The sequence below is a fragment of the Paramormyrops kingsleyae genome, chromosome 12 (genome assembly GCF_048594095.1).
Source record: "Paramormyrops kingsleyae isolate MSU_618 chromosome 12, PKINGS_0.4, whole genome shotgun sequence".
Lineage (NCBI taxonomy): Eukaryota > Metazoa > Chordata > Actinopteri > Osteoglossiformes > Mormyridae > Paramormyrops > Paramormyrops kingsleyae.
Genome location: NC_132808.1, coordinates 29,088,527 through 29,104,314, shown reverse-complemented (window position 1 = coordinate 29,104,314; position 15,788 = coordinate 29,088,527). Strand labels below are relative to the sequence as shown.

The 15,788-nt window shown below is 48.6% G+C and overlaps 1 protein-coding gene across 1 annotated transcript; it reads left to right on the top strand.

The window, feature by feature from the left end:
* The first annotated feature begins 8,008 nt into the window (after positions 1-8,008).
* On the top strand, positions 8,009-15,318 carry klb (klotho beta). Its single transcript, XM_023790861.2, has 5 exons — positions 8,009-9,232; positions 10,113-10,626; positions 10,731-10,999; positions 11,554-12,724; positions 14,359-15,318. Exons 1-5 carry the CDS (start codon positions 8,477-8,479, stop codon positions 14,787-14,789), a joined length of 3,141 nt encoding a protein of 1,046 aa, XP_023646629.2. The 5' UTR covers positions 8,009-8,476; the 3' UTR covers positions 14,790-15,318.
* The last annotated feature ends 470 nt before the right edge of the window (positions 15,319-15,788 follow it).

The window sequence follows — 15,788 nt, the reverse complement described above, 5'->3', positions numbered from 1 at the left end:
GTGTGTGAGCCCTGTGATAGGTTGGTGTGTGTGACTGTTGGGTGTGTGAGCCCTGTGATAGGTTGGTGTGTGAGTGACTGTTGGGTGTGTGAGTGATAGGTTGGTGTGTGAGTGACTATTGGGTGTGTGAGCCCTGTGATAGGTTGGTGTGTGAGTGACTGTTGGGTGTGTGAGCCCTGTGATAGGTTGGTGTGTGAGTGACTGTTGGGTGTGTGAGCCCTGTGATAGGTTGGCGCCCTATCCTGGGTTGGTCACTGCCTTGCTCCTGCAGCCTCCAGGATTGGCTCCAGACCCTCTGCGATCCTGAACATAATAAGTGGTTTTCAGAAAATGGATGGATGGATTTATTTGCATTGAAATAGCATCTGTACCCTGTTCAGTTGCCTCCATCTTGCACCATTCTGTAGCATAACGATCTGTCAGTAGCTATTTATCTGGTCAGTTAATAAATGATTCGTAATTAATGTGTCAGTGACAGTTTTAGCGAAGTGTGAAATGGCCTGTAAATCCTACAGGTCACCTTGGATTTATACACCAGTTGGCTTCCACACAGACCTTGCCCAGCATCTATCAAATACACCCCCCCCCCCCCCCCCCCAGTCTGTGGGGGGGGTCGCCGGGCTTCCGGCATGATGTCACTGTCATCTCTCTAATGTACCTTCTGGCCACAACCCCACAATAGCCAGAGAGGTGCAGAGAACCACCTGCTGAGAAACAGGGGCAGTGATAACCTGCTTTGGGGGGGGGGGGGGGTTCCAGATGTTCCAGGTTCTGTTTGTCACAGACATAAACATACACTGTACAGTATGTGGAGTGAAATGCTTTCCTGCTTCATGGATTGTGCTCTAAAGAAAACATACAACACAAGTTATATAATCCAACCATACATCCATTTTATATAACCGTTTGGGGTCATGGGGGCCCAGAGCCTATCGGCACAAGATGGGGATCCTCCCAGGGTGGGGCGCCAACCCATCACAGGGCGCTAACCCATCACAGGGTACACTCACACACCACTCACTCACACACCGGTCACTCATACACCGGTCACTCACACACCAGTCACTCACACACCAGTCACTCACACACCAGTCACTCACACACCGGTCACTCACATTTATCCCTATGGGCAGGTTGGTAACTCCAATCAGCCTCAGCATGTTTTTTGGACTGTAGAGAACCCAGAGGAACCTCCCCAAAACAACACGAGGAAAACATGCAAACTCCACACAAATGGAACCATGCTGGAGACTCAAACCCGGGTCGCAGAGATGTAAGTTAATAGTGATAACCACTCTACCACCATGTTAAATAAGCAGACAGGAGGTGTGTAAGGTGTTTAAAAGCGGCGTGTTAGCTGTCAGCCTCGTTAGCATGACCTGGCTACTCAGGCTGCGTGAGCGAGGCAGGGGACTGGCCTGTCTGCCTGTAAGGGGCCCACACGCTCACAACGTTACTCAGCCACACTGTGACCTCTCACTGTGTTTACAAAGGAACGGCGGGGAGAATACTAATAAGGGCTTCTGCGTCTCCCCCGGTAGCGGTCTGGTCAAGGCCGTCGCGCCATGACCCCCCAGGCTGACGCGGGATTCGCAGGGCGGGCAGCTGCGGCCACTACGCCCGTCAAACGGCGGCTCGTTTATCACGAACGGTCTGAAGGAGGCTTAGGCCTATAGCTGTAGTCACTCGTTTATTATTATAATAATTATTATTATTGTTAGTATTGTTAGTATTCATTTCTGCTTTAATCTGTTTGTTAGGGGGGTAATACGTATTTTCCCGTTTACTTTGTGTCCTTGTACTCGTGGCAGGATGGTGCCTCGACTGCATTCGATACTCTGAGATCAGACTCCACTCCCCCAGGTTTCAGGGGCACCTATTAGTGACAGAACATGGATCTTTTTTCCTGGGGGGGGGGGGGTGTGTATCAGTACCCAAGCCTCTTTCATTGCAAGATAACACCAACTTTTGACATCGAACCAGACTGGGTGCGTTTTACTTGACAGTACGAACACAGTACTTGTTACTTGACAGTACGAACGCAGTACTTGTTACTTGACAGTACGAATGAAGTACTTGTTACTTGACAGTACGAACGCAGTATTTGTTACTTGACAGTACGAACGCAGTATTTGTTACTTGACAGTACGAACGCAGTAGTTGTAAATGTCGGCGCATGTGTGTCCGTCTGCCGGCGTAAAACACGTAAAAACGTCATGAAACAAAAATAATACAGTGCTGATGAGGCGCTGAAGTACTCCATCACATACAGACTGACCGGGACAGCACCCAGAGTCTACATGATTCATCTTTTTTTATTCAGGACGGGACGTTTCATAATCAATAACTATAATAAAAGAGCTTTGTGTTAGCCCTTGGAATAAATCATACGGTGCATAAACGCCGTGACCTTGGGTTTGTCTGACAAAACGAGCGATAAAATCCACTGCAGTTTGAAGGTGAGCTGGAGCTAATGTCTGCTTCTACATTTCTGCCTGTATTTTTAGCGCCGGTCATTGAAATGCTGCACATTTACCTTATTTGTGGAGCCTAACCTTGAAGATGCATCACTCTAATTGTGCTAGGAGTTATTGATTTTTTTAGCCATGGATTGGTTTAGCCTGCCCTCTACTGGGAGATACTGTAACTGTAGGTTAGAGGTAACCCCCGCACCCCCCCAAGTGTGGGTTGCTGTTGTTTTATTTAACAGAAGTAAAACAATCACAGTACAGTATTACAAATCAACGCAACTCTATCATGCAAGTAGGAAAACAGGATACAATATAGTGTAGTGAGAAAAGCAATTCCAGTTTATTTTTAGACTTCTTAAAATAAACATTAAACTGGTGAAATTAAACTTAATTGGTAGGAAACTACTTCATGCAAACTATGGAAGGTTTATTTGCATTGAAATGCTTGTACGAGCAACAAATTAACTTCAATAAAAAAAAAAACTAGCCATCTTTGTGATTGTATAATGGTCATCTGCTTGTTAGTGCGCATCTAATCTATAAATAAGTGTCAGTCCAGTTTAACAGGAGCCAGAAAAACAGTTCGTCTGACGGAAAATTTGAGATGGTGAGTGTTTCAAGTAAATATCACCATCGTCTTTCAAGGAGACAGATTTAAAAAATGGGCACATCAATGTGGAGTATTATGCTTAGTGCTTAGATTAAGTCTGAAGTGTGACACAGAAAAAAAAAAAATATATATATATTTTTGCACTCAACACTCAACGAAGGTTTTGGATTTTATAGAGGCGTACTTGAAGATGATAAATTATGGAAAACTTGAAAATATACTATAATAGGCTTGTACCAGGGCCTAAATACATTAAATTGACACATTTTCTCATGCAAATATTTAGATTTCGCATCGGATGCAAATTTTCGGGGGGGGGATTCTAACTCGTAATTTTAGTAACTGGAAAACCAGTAATTTTTCTACGTATCTGTGGTCTTATCATTTCACTGCAGAAGACTGGCTCTCCCTCACAGGCCGCTGTACGCTGGGTGTTATTCACTGCAGAACACTGGCTCTCCCTCACAGGCCGCTGTAGGCTGGGTGTTATTCACTGCAGAACACTGGCTCTCCCTCACAGGCCGCTGTATGCTGGGTGTTATTCACTGCAGAACACTGGCTCTCCCTCACAGGCCGCTGTATGCTGGGTGTTATTCACTGCAGAACACTGGCTCTCCCTCACAGGCCGCTGTAGGCTGGGTGTTATTCACTGCAGAACACTGGCTCTCTCTCACAGGCCGCTGTACGCTGGGTGTTATTCACTGCAGAACACTGGCTCTCCCTCACAGGCCGCTGTAGGCTGGGTGTTATTCACTGCAGAACACTGGCTCTCCCTCACAGGCCGCTGTAGGCTGGGTGTTATTCACTGCAGAACACTGGCTCTCCCTCACAGGCCGCTGTATGCTGGGTGTTATTCACTGCAGAACACTGGCTCTCCCTCACAGGCCGCTGTATGCTGGGTGTTATTCACTGCAGAACACTGGCTCTCCCTCACAGGCCGCTGTAGGCTGGGTGTTATTCACTGCAGAACACTGGCTCTCTCTCACAGGCCGCTGTACGCTGGGTGTTATACTGGGCAGCTCAGGGTCTCCGTGACATTTTAAACATTCAGTCAATCAGCCACTAATGAGCCCATAGATATTGTGAATGCGGTGTATCTGTCCAGGTGGCTCAGTGGGTGGCGCTGTTGCCTCAACTTTAGGGTTCGAATCCCAATATCTCTCTCTCTCTCTGTATGTGTGTGTGAGAGAGAGAGGTCCAGCTATACATTTTATTGTGGCGACCAAATGTCCCCACAATGTGATAAAAACCTTTTATTTTGACGATTTTTTTCGGTAAGGGCAAATTCAATTTAATAAATATCTGTGACTGCAATCATAAAACTAAAAATGCCAAAAGTCTTGTAATTTGTTTGGTTACTTATGGTTAAGTTTAGGGCTGGGTAGGGGTTAAGGTTGTCATTGTTGAGATTATGGTTATGCCCATAGAAATGAATGGAGAGTCCCCACAAAGATATGAGTACAGGTCTGTGTGTGTGTGTGTGTGTGTGCGCGCGCGTGCATGTAGAGTTTGCATGGTAGAAGGTTTCCTCTCGCAACCCAAAAACACGCACTGTCTGCTTACTCATACTGTGTATGAATGTACCCGGTGCTGGACTGGCATCCTGTGTTGCCCAGAAAGGCTTCTTTCCCGGTAATAAAATGTCCCAGTACTGCTCCTGTTTTTCAGGTTCCTGCTAATTAGGGAATGGATGCGGTTCAGGATCACAGGGTGGCGCTCAAGTGGGGGGGGGCAGAAACGAGAAAAACAACTGGGGAAACCAGGTCATGAACGGAGACGTTATAAAACAAACTGTATTTGTCGTATCTATGTTTACTTATCGACTAATTTAGCTTTAGCGACTCGGTCCATTTTACCTGCGATGGAAATTTACTTAGCGGAACGTGACAAATAAAGCGATACTTCAGCACATCGCGGCAGCTAAGAGTGAGAAAACATCACCTCCCGTAACAATATAACTAATTACTTTATGGCCAGATAAGTGCCATGGATACTGCAAGTGTTAACGATTTATAAAAATGTAACCGCGAGCATATGCTTATTCACCTTCTGTGCACTTATGAAACTGACGGCTTGATTCCTACATTACTGACTTGATGACTAAGGAAATAAAATCGTCAAAACTAACTTAAAAACTTTTTAGTTGCGTTCCCCTATGGAAAGACCTTTTTTTGTTTGCCGCAGACGTAATGGGACGTTATTAATCCCTGATCGGTGGGGCAGCGAAGGGGTGTAGACCTGTGTGATGTTGGTGGGGTGTGAAGTCAAGCGGGCAGATGGGGCTGAACGGTGTGTCACGCCCTCAACATCCATCATCATCATCATCATCGGCGTTCTAAGCCAGCATCAACACCATCTTCATATCTATGTACTTTAAGCATTCTGCTATTTGGATTTCACAAAGGACAGCCCAGATCTGAAGGTGTGGTGGCTTAGTGCCACAAGCACACACCTGTCTGGGATAAAAGGTCACTGTTAGAAATGGAAAACCGGTTTATGGATTTTTAGGAAGCAAATTTATGTCTGAATATCTCTTCAGGCTTTCAGAGTAGCTATTGCGTGTTGCCTCCGTGTTGAGTAGCGCTGATACACATTGGGTAAAGATACACTCTAGACTAATAAAGCATTAAATCATGTGATTGGCTCACACCTTCACACTTTGCGCTGCCTTCCAGCCCACAACACAAATAAAAGCTCATTTACTCCTTCTCTAAAATCCACAGGAAAAAGATCAGTAAATACCTTCTCACAAAAATGTGTATCTATATGCCCCTCATCTACACATCAACTATGGCTTATCTTGGTGAAACAGGTAGTGAAATCTAGTTGGGGCGGAGATGAAGAGGTGTTGGTGCTATAAAAATGCACAGATATAGCCCTCGTTGTGTGCACCATCATGTTCTGGAACAAGGAACATAATGCATATCCAAAGGTTGCCATAAACAATATCTGCTGGCCTTGGATCACATCGGGTTCAACACAGACAACATTATTGCTCTTTTCCCTGTAATCTCGATGTACCAAAGTCAGGTGTTTATCTTCCTGCGTGTAGGACGCAGCGTGTCTCAGGCTACATGCTCCACCACCTCGCTCTGGGACATGCGGATGCAGACCTTTCTCTCTGACGACCACATCTGATTTTTGTGTGCTTTCTTGAAAACTGTGCCTTTGGGCCAAAGGAAATTGTCAGGTGGTGCAGGACATCTTTGCCGTTTCGGTTTGTAATCGAATGCAGGGCATCCGATGATGTAAGAGGTAAACGACAGTAAGGATATCAGTAGAGCCGTACCACTATAAATCAATCCCGCCTGCGTCCCACATTTTAGCTGCGTACTGTTTGAACCAAAACCCGATTTTTTTCCCCCCCTACAGCCAAACTACAGGGCCTGTTTCCTTATTGACGTCTGTGAAATAGGAGCCATCGTTTGCGGCTGGTATTGCAGCTGCCCATGATAAGATTGGTTTATGGAATCTGTCTTAGGTCAAATGCAGTTAACGGTCCAGATGGGACTGTCCTACATTAGGCGTTTCCAGCCACTGGGCCATGTAACGCTGGACGTTTGAGGGATAGGCTCGTTAATTTCTAGAAACAAAGTATATATTTATAGGTTAAGTCTGTTTTTGTCAGCCCTGACATTCATGACTGAAAAAAGATGGAAACTGCAAAGCTTATAAAATCTGGTCCATTCATCTAACCCTGAATCCCCCGTCAGCTGAAAAGTTCTAATGGTCCGTGAAATTTGTGCGTAACATACGCCGGTCATCAAAAGGTTGAAAGCCTCTATCCCATCCTGCACGACACTTAAAAAACAAACAAACCTGAAGAACACGTAGTGCACCGAGCAGCTGTCAGTCTACCTCCTAATCATGTTCTGGAGAAGTTTCACCAGACACACTGATGTCTGTGCTAGACGAGTCCGGGTGGTGGACGTTCGTCTCGCTGCTTGTCTGACGTCACCCTGATTAATGCACTCCACCTAAATACACCAACGCAGCTGCTGACGCAGATGCGTCATTCAGCGAGTTTGCTGAGGAAATGACAGAGAATGACCCAAAATCTGGGTCGTGCAAGTGCATTAAATCTCATTAAGTTTTTAGTGCCAGTCAGATAAAAATGTCATGTTTTTTTTAAAAAGAAAAACAAAGGCTTGCCTTAAGAATATTACAGCACAAAGTTTCATGCTTTTACAAAATAAAAGGAGACTGATTTTTCCAGCACATTATTATCTCTTGCATTGAACTCTAAGGCTAATTTGTTTCTGATAAAACCTGCACACCTTGTTTCTGTTAAGGTTCTAGGGACCTCGGATGAGGGGAGGGACAGTGAGGTCTCCTGGCTAACACAAAATAAAATGATGATTTGAGTGCAGTGGCCCGCAATCCTGTTTAGCAACATAAGCCAGGTTGACTGTCTTCAAAGTTCAGTTTCACAACGATCCGAGCTCAACTTTGTCCATAAATCTATATGTGATGCGTGGCAGCTTGCATGTGGCTGAGCAGAGTCTTCATAGTCATTCACTGGGCATCGTGCTACAGACAGGTACGGTAGGCCTTGAGTCGGGGGGGTGGGGGTGGTCTCTGAATGGTCTCTGTTCTCGTTTTATAATCATTAGCTAGCTGGGTCTATTGAGATTATTCATCAGTAACACAGATGAAACCTGAATAGTGACAGGGACAACAGGAGAAGAGATGGGGGTCACGGGGAGGGGGTCTTCAAACGCGTCACACACACAAACAAGAAGCAGAGTCTGTGGTGACGACGTTGACCTCACAGAAATGGTGAGTACATTTTAATGGTGCTAGGGATTTCACACCACTGACGTAAAACACAAGCCTCTTTGTCAAGGTGTGTCCATTTATCCTTGGTGGCCCTGGGGGGGGGGGGGGGGCAGGGGACAAATAAGATCTGAGAGAGAGAAACACAGAGTTAGAAAGGCAGAGGGAAAGATGGAGAGAGATGGCTTAATAGTTAGATAAGGGCAACCTCAATGGCAATTTAATGAGGAAGGGAGTGATATATGGCAAACGGGGAAGAGAAAGTGCGACAGGGAGAGAGAGAGAGAGAGAGAGAGAGTCAGCAGCTGGAGTAGCGTTGATCTCCGCTGTTCTCCGCCATCGTGGAGATCAGAGTCCAGGCTAATCATTGACAGAGTCATCCTCCTTCCACGCTGTCGCAGAGCCTGATTCCTGCCCTTGGTGTAGATAGGGGAATCCAAGCCAGCGAGGCCTCAGATGGAGACTGAACCGTGCAGCTGTCCTGCTGCGAGACCCCCCAGGATCCGTCGGTGGGCTGAGGCGTCGGCATGGCCCCAGACGGGCTCCCCTTGACTGCTCTGTCGCCCTGAGCGGGACCCCATCCCCGTCGCTTCTCCTCGCAGGCCCTGCACCCCCCAGCATGCGCCGTGCCCCGAGCGCGGTTTGCCCGGCCGGGCTGTCGCTGCTGATGCTGCTTTGCTGCGTGGGTGGCGCCAGGGCGGCAGGCGAGGGCAGGTCCGTGTGGCAGCGCCCGGCAGGGGCTCTCAGCGCCTTCAATGCCAGTCAGCTCTTCCTCCACGCCACCTTCCCGCCGGACTTCCTCTGGGGCGCCGGAAGCTCGGCCTTCCAGACGGAGGGAGCCTGGGACCGGGATGGGAAGGGACCCTCCGTCTGGGACAGCTTCACTCACGCCCACGCCCGGTCCCCCGGAGAGACGGCCGACGTGGCCAGCGACGGCTACGAGCGCTGGGAGGACGACGTCGCCTCCTTGAAGAGCCTGGGGGTGCGTTTCTACGCCTTCTCCATTTCCTGGGCCAGGATCTTCCCAAACGGGATCGCCTCGGAGCCGCCCAATGCCGCCGGCGTAGCCTATTACAGCCGCCTCATCGACCGGCTGCGGGAAGAAGGGATAGCGCCTGTTGTCACCCTGTACCACTGGGACCTCCCCCTGAGTCTGCAGGAGCGCTACGGCGGCTGGCTGAACGACTCCCTGGTCGACGTGTTTGACGAGTACGCGGCCTTCTGCTTCCTGGCTTACGGAGACCGCGTCCGCTACTGGATCACCGTGCACAACCCCTTCCTGGTGGCCTGGCATGGCTACGGGAGCGGTTTACATGCGCCGGGGGATGCGAGGGGCCCTGCGGCCGCTTTCACCGCCGGCCACAACCTCCTCAGGGTACGTCCCGGCGGCCTCGTCTGCCGCAGCTGTGTTTCGCAATGCAGGCTCACCGTGCAGATTAGCCACAGCAAAACAGATCACAGCACGTATGTAACACTTTTATTACCTTTAAATAGTCTGTAGGGTTTGCAAACTACCCCAATGCTTCTGATGTAGCTAATTTTAGGTTGATAGCCCTTATCGTTTTCCTTCTATAATATTATTATAATCATATTTTTATTGTGTCTGACACAATTTCCAGAATCAATAACATATATTTTTTCCATTCATCTGAACGCGAGTTAGCCTACATGTTCAGTGGGGTATGTTTATTTTAAGCTCTTTGCGTCCAGCCATGCGATTGGAGCACAAACGTGACACATTGCAGCACTAATTTGCCGAGTCTGTCAGCAGTTAAATGCAGCGGGGTGAAGCAGCGGCTGCCCCCCCCCCCCCCCCCCGGTGTGGTGTGCCCCACGGAAGGGCGGTGGTAACATACACAATGCCGATGCTGCCCTGAAGCAGGCAGAGGGGGGGCTGGGGGTCAAAGTCTGGCTGGGGAGAGGATTATTTCTGAAGCGTATCAGGGGAGCTTGATTAAATCAGCGGCTGTGTTTTCTGAAGGGGGTGCCGGAGGCTGGGTGATAAACGTGACCCACGGCGTATTGTTTTAAGCACTGATGTGATTTAGCGTCTCTTGCAGTTTCACCGATGAGTGTCACGGCGTTAAAATACAGCGTTAATGCAGTCAAGCGTTTCGCTGTTGAACCGTTAAGGAGCATAATGATAAACTCTTTTCTGGCCAATCTGATGCCAGCTCCTTTTCTGCGTTGACATTTTACGCAGATAATTAATAAAAAGCTGTTTTTCATTTGAGTTGTTTACTCTGTGTTTTCAGGCTCATGCAAAAGCATGGCACACATACGACCGGCGGTTTCGCCCTCAGCAGAGGGGTATGGTGTCAATTGCCCTTGGCAGCCACTGGGTGGAGCCCTACAAGGGGCAGGACTGGCAGACGAACGTGGACCGGTGCCAGGAGTCCATGGAGGCCGTGCTGGGCTGGTTCGCCGAACCCATCCACGGCAGAGGTGACTATCCAGCCTCGCTGAAGAGCCGACACCGAGATCTTGTTCCCGAGTTCATGGAGGCGGAGCGACAGCTGATCAAAGGCACGGCTGATTTCTTTGCCCTCTCCTTCGGGCCCAACAATCTGCGGACGGTGCAGAACCCGGTACGGTTCGGCCAGCAGGTGTCCCCGGATCTGCGTCGGGTTCTGAGTTGGATCCACCTGGAGTACCACAGACCGGACGTCTTCATCGTGGAGAACGGCTGGTTTTCAGATGCCGCTGTGGGAACGGAGGACACCGTGGCCATCTACTCCCTGAAGAAATTCATCAACCAAGTCCTTCAAGGTAAGGAGGACGGTCTCCCCGTGCCCTGCTGCCCAATGTTTCTCCGAAACGTTTCCTGTGAGCTCTAACCCCTCGCTTCTCGATGCTCCTTCACTCTCTCACAGCCATCGTCCACGATGGCGTCCGCGTGTTCGGCTACACGGTGTGGTCGCTGCTCGACGGCTTCGAGTGGAACTACGGCTACGCGATGAGGCGTGGCCTCTTCCACGTGGACTTCCTGCACCAGAACCGGACACGAGTGCCCAAGACGTCCGCCTTTTTCTACAGTCGGGTCATCGCCGACAATGGCTTTCCCGGCGGCGAGGAGACGAGGGATGTTCAGGGTCGCTTCTCCTGTGACTTCCAGTGGGGGGTGTCAGATTCCACGCTGCAGGTGAGTGCAGAGCCAGCAAGTGGGCTGAGACCTCAGGAACCGCGAATCCGGAAAATCCAAAAATAATGCAGCACAGGGAATCAGCAGTGGAATCCCAGAATTTCATACCAACAAATCACATATTTACTCAGCAGAAGCTTCTGTTCAGAACAGTTTGTTTAGCTTTAACGAGCTTAATCAGTTTGTATTGGGGCATATTTGTAGTTTATATAGAGCTTAGTGCCAAACATAAGGGACGTGGTAGGGGTCTGAACCCGAAACCAATACTAATGACAAAGAACTGTACCAAAGAGTCTCCTAATGGGGGCAGTTCGAATCTCATCCTTGGCAGAATAGTCACATGTCCAATGGCCTTTCACCGCCCCCCCCCCCCCCCCGAAATACTGCTTAGACTCCAAGTCTCTCTCGTCTCTCCATGTTAGTATGTCTCAAAGTAGAGAAGATGGGATGGAAACAAAATCATTCCGGTGTATCTGTACCCCTACGTTCGCAAAGCACACATTCCGCTTCATCTCCTGTTACCTTGCTTTCTCTGGGGTCGCTCTCTCCCGCAGGTTAACTTCAGGCCCTTCTCGCCGCAGTTCACGGACCCCCACCTGTACAGCTGGAACCTGACTGGAGACGGAGCCCTGCGTCCCGTCCTGGGGGTGCGGCTTAAGACGCGTGGGGCCCAGTGCACAGATTTCCTGGCCATCCAGCAGCATGTCCGGCTGCTGGCCGCCACGGGGGTCACTCACTATCGCTTCTCTCTGAACTGGTCCCTGGTGCTGCCGCGGGGCGACCTGTCCGTCGTCGACACGGAGGCCTTACGCTATTACCGCTGCATGCTGAAGGAGCTTCGGGCGCGGAACATTCGGCCCATGGTGACGCTCTATTACCCTACCCATAATCCCCCGCTGCTGGGTCTTCCCGCACCCCTCCACGACTCGGGCGGCTGGCTGAACCGCAGCACCGTGGATACCTTCCGGGATTACGCTGAGCTCTGCTTCCGCGAGCTGGGGGCCTGGGTGCCGCTCTGGATCACCATCAACGAGCCCAACCGGCTCAGCCAAGCCTACGACGCCGGTGACTCCTACCTGGTGGCCCATCACCTGCTCCTGGCGCATGCTGCAGCCTGGCGCCTTTACGACCGGGAGTTCCGTGGACGGCACGGGGCCCGGGTGTCCTTCTCGCTGCACGCCGATTGGGCCGAGCCCGCCAACCCCTTCCTGGAGTCCCATCGCGTGGCCGCCACGCGTTTCCTGCTCTTCGAGATGGCCCTCTTCCTCGACCCACTCCTACTGGCACAAGGAGAAGCAGGAGGAGGAGGAGCAGACTACCCAAGAGAGGTGAGGGAGTACCTGCAGAACAAGAACCGGCTGGGCCTGTCGGTGGGAACCCTACCCCGCTTCAGCCGGGCTGAGGAGACGGAGTTGCGAGGGGCTCTCGACTTCATCGCCGTCAGTCACTTCACCACCCGCCTGGTGTCGCACTACCGTGCTAACAGCAGCCTCCAGCAGCTCCCAGACCACGACTCCCAGCTTTTCCTGGACCCCACATGGGCCTCCTCGCCCCTGGGTCAGGCCCTCGTACCCTGGGGCCTCCGGCGGGTGCTGTGCTGGTTTAAGAGGCGGTATGGCGACACCTCCATCATTGTCACGGCCAGTGGAGTAGATGACAGGGCCTTCCGAGATGACCAGCTAAGGCAATATTACCTACAGAGCTACCTGCAGGAGGCGCTCAAGGGTAAGGCTACTTAATTTTTGATACGTAGCTTTTTACATTTTGCTATATATAGTAAATGAATTTCAACATGTTAGCGTGGTACAGAAATATGGGCTTCACTCCTGGAAATACTGCACAAGTGCTGGACTGCAATGAGATAACCAATCAAGTATAACAAAGTATCAAGTATAACAAATTCAATCAATCAATCAAGTATAACAAAGTATCGAATATAACAAACTCAATCAATTAAATATAACAAAGTATCAAGTATTACAAACTCAATCAATCAAGTATAACAAAGTATCTAATATTACACACTCAATCAATCAAGTATAACTAAGTATCAAGTATAACAGAAAGAGGTCGCTCTTCGCTTCAATACGATTTTATTAGAGGTCTTCACCCAACACAGACACATTTCAGCGTAATGCCTTCTTCATCTCCCTCTCTCTCTCTCTCAGAATTCCACCAATCCTGCTTTAATCTCGTGTTTTTTAACGTGACGCCTCAAACCAAAGGTGTTTGTTTACCCAAGCAGACAGATTCTGGGCTCATAAACACAACGCATGAAGGACCTTTGAAATAATAAAGGCAAAGCTGACGCAGAAAGATAGTATATGTGTGTAAATCAAGATGTGGACATCATCTCTCCTGCTCTGTAGCCAGGTTTGCTGTGTTATCAGTTAACGTGGCCTACAGGCAAACAGACACACACACAGACACAGACAGGTTTGTAGTTATATCTTTGTGGGGAGTCTCCATTCATTTCTAATATAATAGGTTTTTATCACATTGTGGGGGACATTTAGTCTCTACAGTATAATATATACATAACCCACACACACACACGCACGCATGCACTTGTCGGGTAAACATATCTTTATGGGACCGCTCATACACACACACACACACACACACACACGCACGCACATGTAGGGTAAACATATCCTTATGGGGACCACTCATTCATTTCAATGGGAAAAATGCTAACACTAACTATGACAACCTTAACCCCCACCCTGCCCTAACCATAACCATAAGTAACCTAACAAAATACAAGAGTTTTTGCATTTTTAGTTTTTTCATAGCAGTCACCGATTTTTATAAAATAGAGTTTTCCCTTATGGGGACCAGGAAACCGGTCCCCATAAGGGAAAAAAAACGGATATTTATCACGTTATGGGGACATTATGTCCCCATAAGGATAGGTAAACCTGCTCATACACACACACACACACACATGCATGCACGCACACACACACACACGCATGCACACACACACACACGCACACACTATGATGACTCCAAAGGTAAACCTACCTTAGCGTGAAAATAAACAGATTTGGACGAGATTAATGTTCAGGTAGTTTGAAAACACCAGAATTTCCATCTTTTCTGCCTCACGTAGTAGTGTACAGAGAGAAATTGAATATACATGGAAAAATTTTCTCCAGAAGGTAGAAAGAGGTGCCTAAGCCACTCTCTGTCCCTGCAGAGAGGACGGTTTATGTTTCTCTGTAACCATATCAAAGTGGGTGGTGTCACACTGGAAAAAGTGGCTACAACAGACACTGGCTGGAAGGACTAGTATGATCTGTATGTGGCTCAGTAAGAACTGGACTGATATTACCCATTTTCTCTCCGTTCCCCAGCCTACGTGGTAGACGCCGTGAACATCCAGGGCTTCTACGTCTGGAATCTCCAGGACCGCCATGGCCCACGCTTCGGCCTGTTCACCTCCCCCGAGCACCAGTGCAGCGCCAAATCTTCCGTCGCTGTGTATAGGGAGATAATCGCCCGGCAGGGCTTCCCGGCCACGCAGAGCCGTGAGCCCTGTCTACAGGCCGCGGCCCAGGAGGACTGTGCAGTGTGTGGCAAGATTCTGGAAAACAAGGCTCTGCTCTTCTTCGCGGTCTGCCTCTTCCTCACCTTAACCACACTCGGGCTGCTCGTCTTCAATACCACGAGGAGGAAGAGGGCGCGGCCTTGCTCTGCACCCACCAATCGCCAACAGAACCACTGGGACAGGGTCGCCATACATCACATGGGTGACAATTTCCATGACAACTGCTTAAAGCACTGAGGCAAGCTTTATCCCCATTGGTCCACTCCATCGATGTTTATTTTTACTTCACTCCAGGTGGTTTTTGGATCTTATGCAGGACTAAATACCCATATCTCTATATAGTCCCAGTACACAGAGTCCCCCAAACACTGCAGGTTGTTTGTAAATCACCTGTAATTAGTTTGTCCATGTATTCTAGTTTTTAATGGCAATATTAATGATAGGGTGTAGTGTTGCAATTCTGCAGAAATATAATTTTGGAAAATAAGCTGTTCTTATATAAGAGAATAAACTTTGAAATATGGAAATTAATGAGAAAGTTAGACAGACCTGATGAAAACATATTTTTGCGTTAATCTGGCGTCCTTGGCTGATGTGTTTGCAGCTCTATCCATGCAGTAGGTTTTATTATGAAAATTGAATGTGCCTCTCATCTGCATGTGGGTTTGTGTAATATATGTATAGTTATTATTATTGTAGTATTGTTCTTGGGAGTTAATTCCAAATATACCACACATCGCTGTTTTCGTGTTATTTAAAATGAAAATGTCAGTGAATAATAAAGTTCCGGCTTTGCTGTGAGCAAAATGAACCTGAAGGTCAAGTGTCTGCGGTGTTAGTGTGCCCTCTAGCGGTAACGTGTTCAACTGCAGCTAACGCACCATAGTAAATTCATATCAAAACCTCAAGCAATTCATATTCGTTTATATCCTGGTATTATAACACACACACACACAATTTTATAAAGATAGGTGCCTTCAGGTATCTGAACCGAATTTGAACATTACCTAACATTACGCTACATGCTGCTCCAGAGACCCACAGCCTGGGTCTCTGGCTTTATCCACAGATTATTTACGCCTCTCATCACTTCTACACTGTGGTCCCCGCGCTAGCACGCTTTTCTTTTTCACGTGTTGAGAACATACTGTATCAGGGCAGCTAGAAGATGGGTTAGGCAAATGAATTGATATTTAAACGCAAATTGCCTGAAGAGTCGTTTCTAAGGTTACTAGA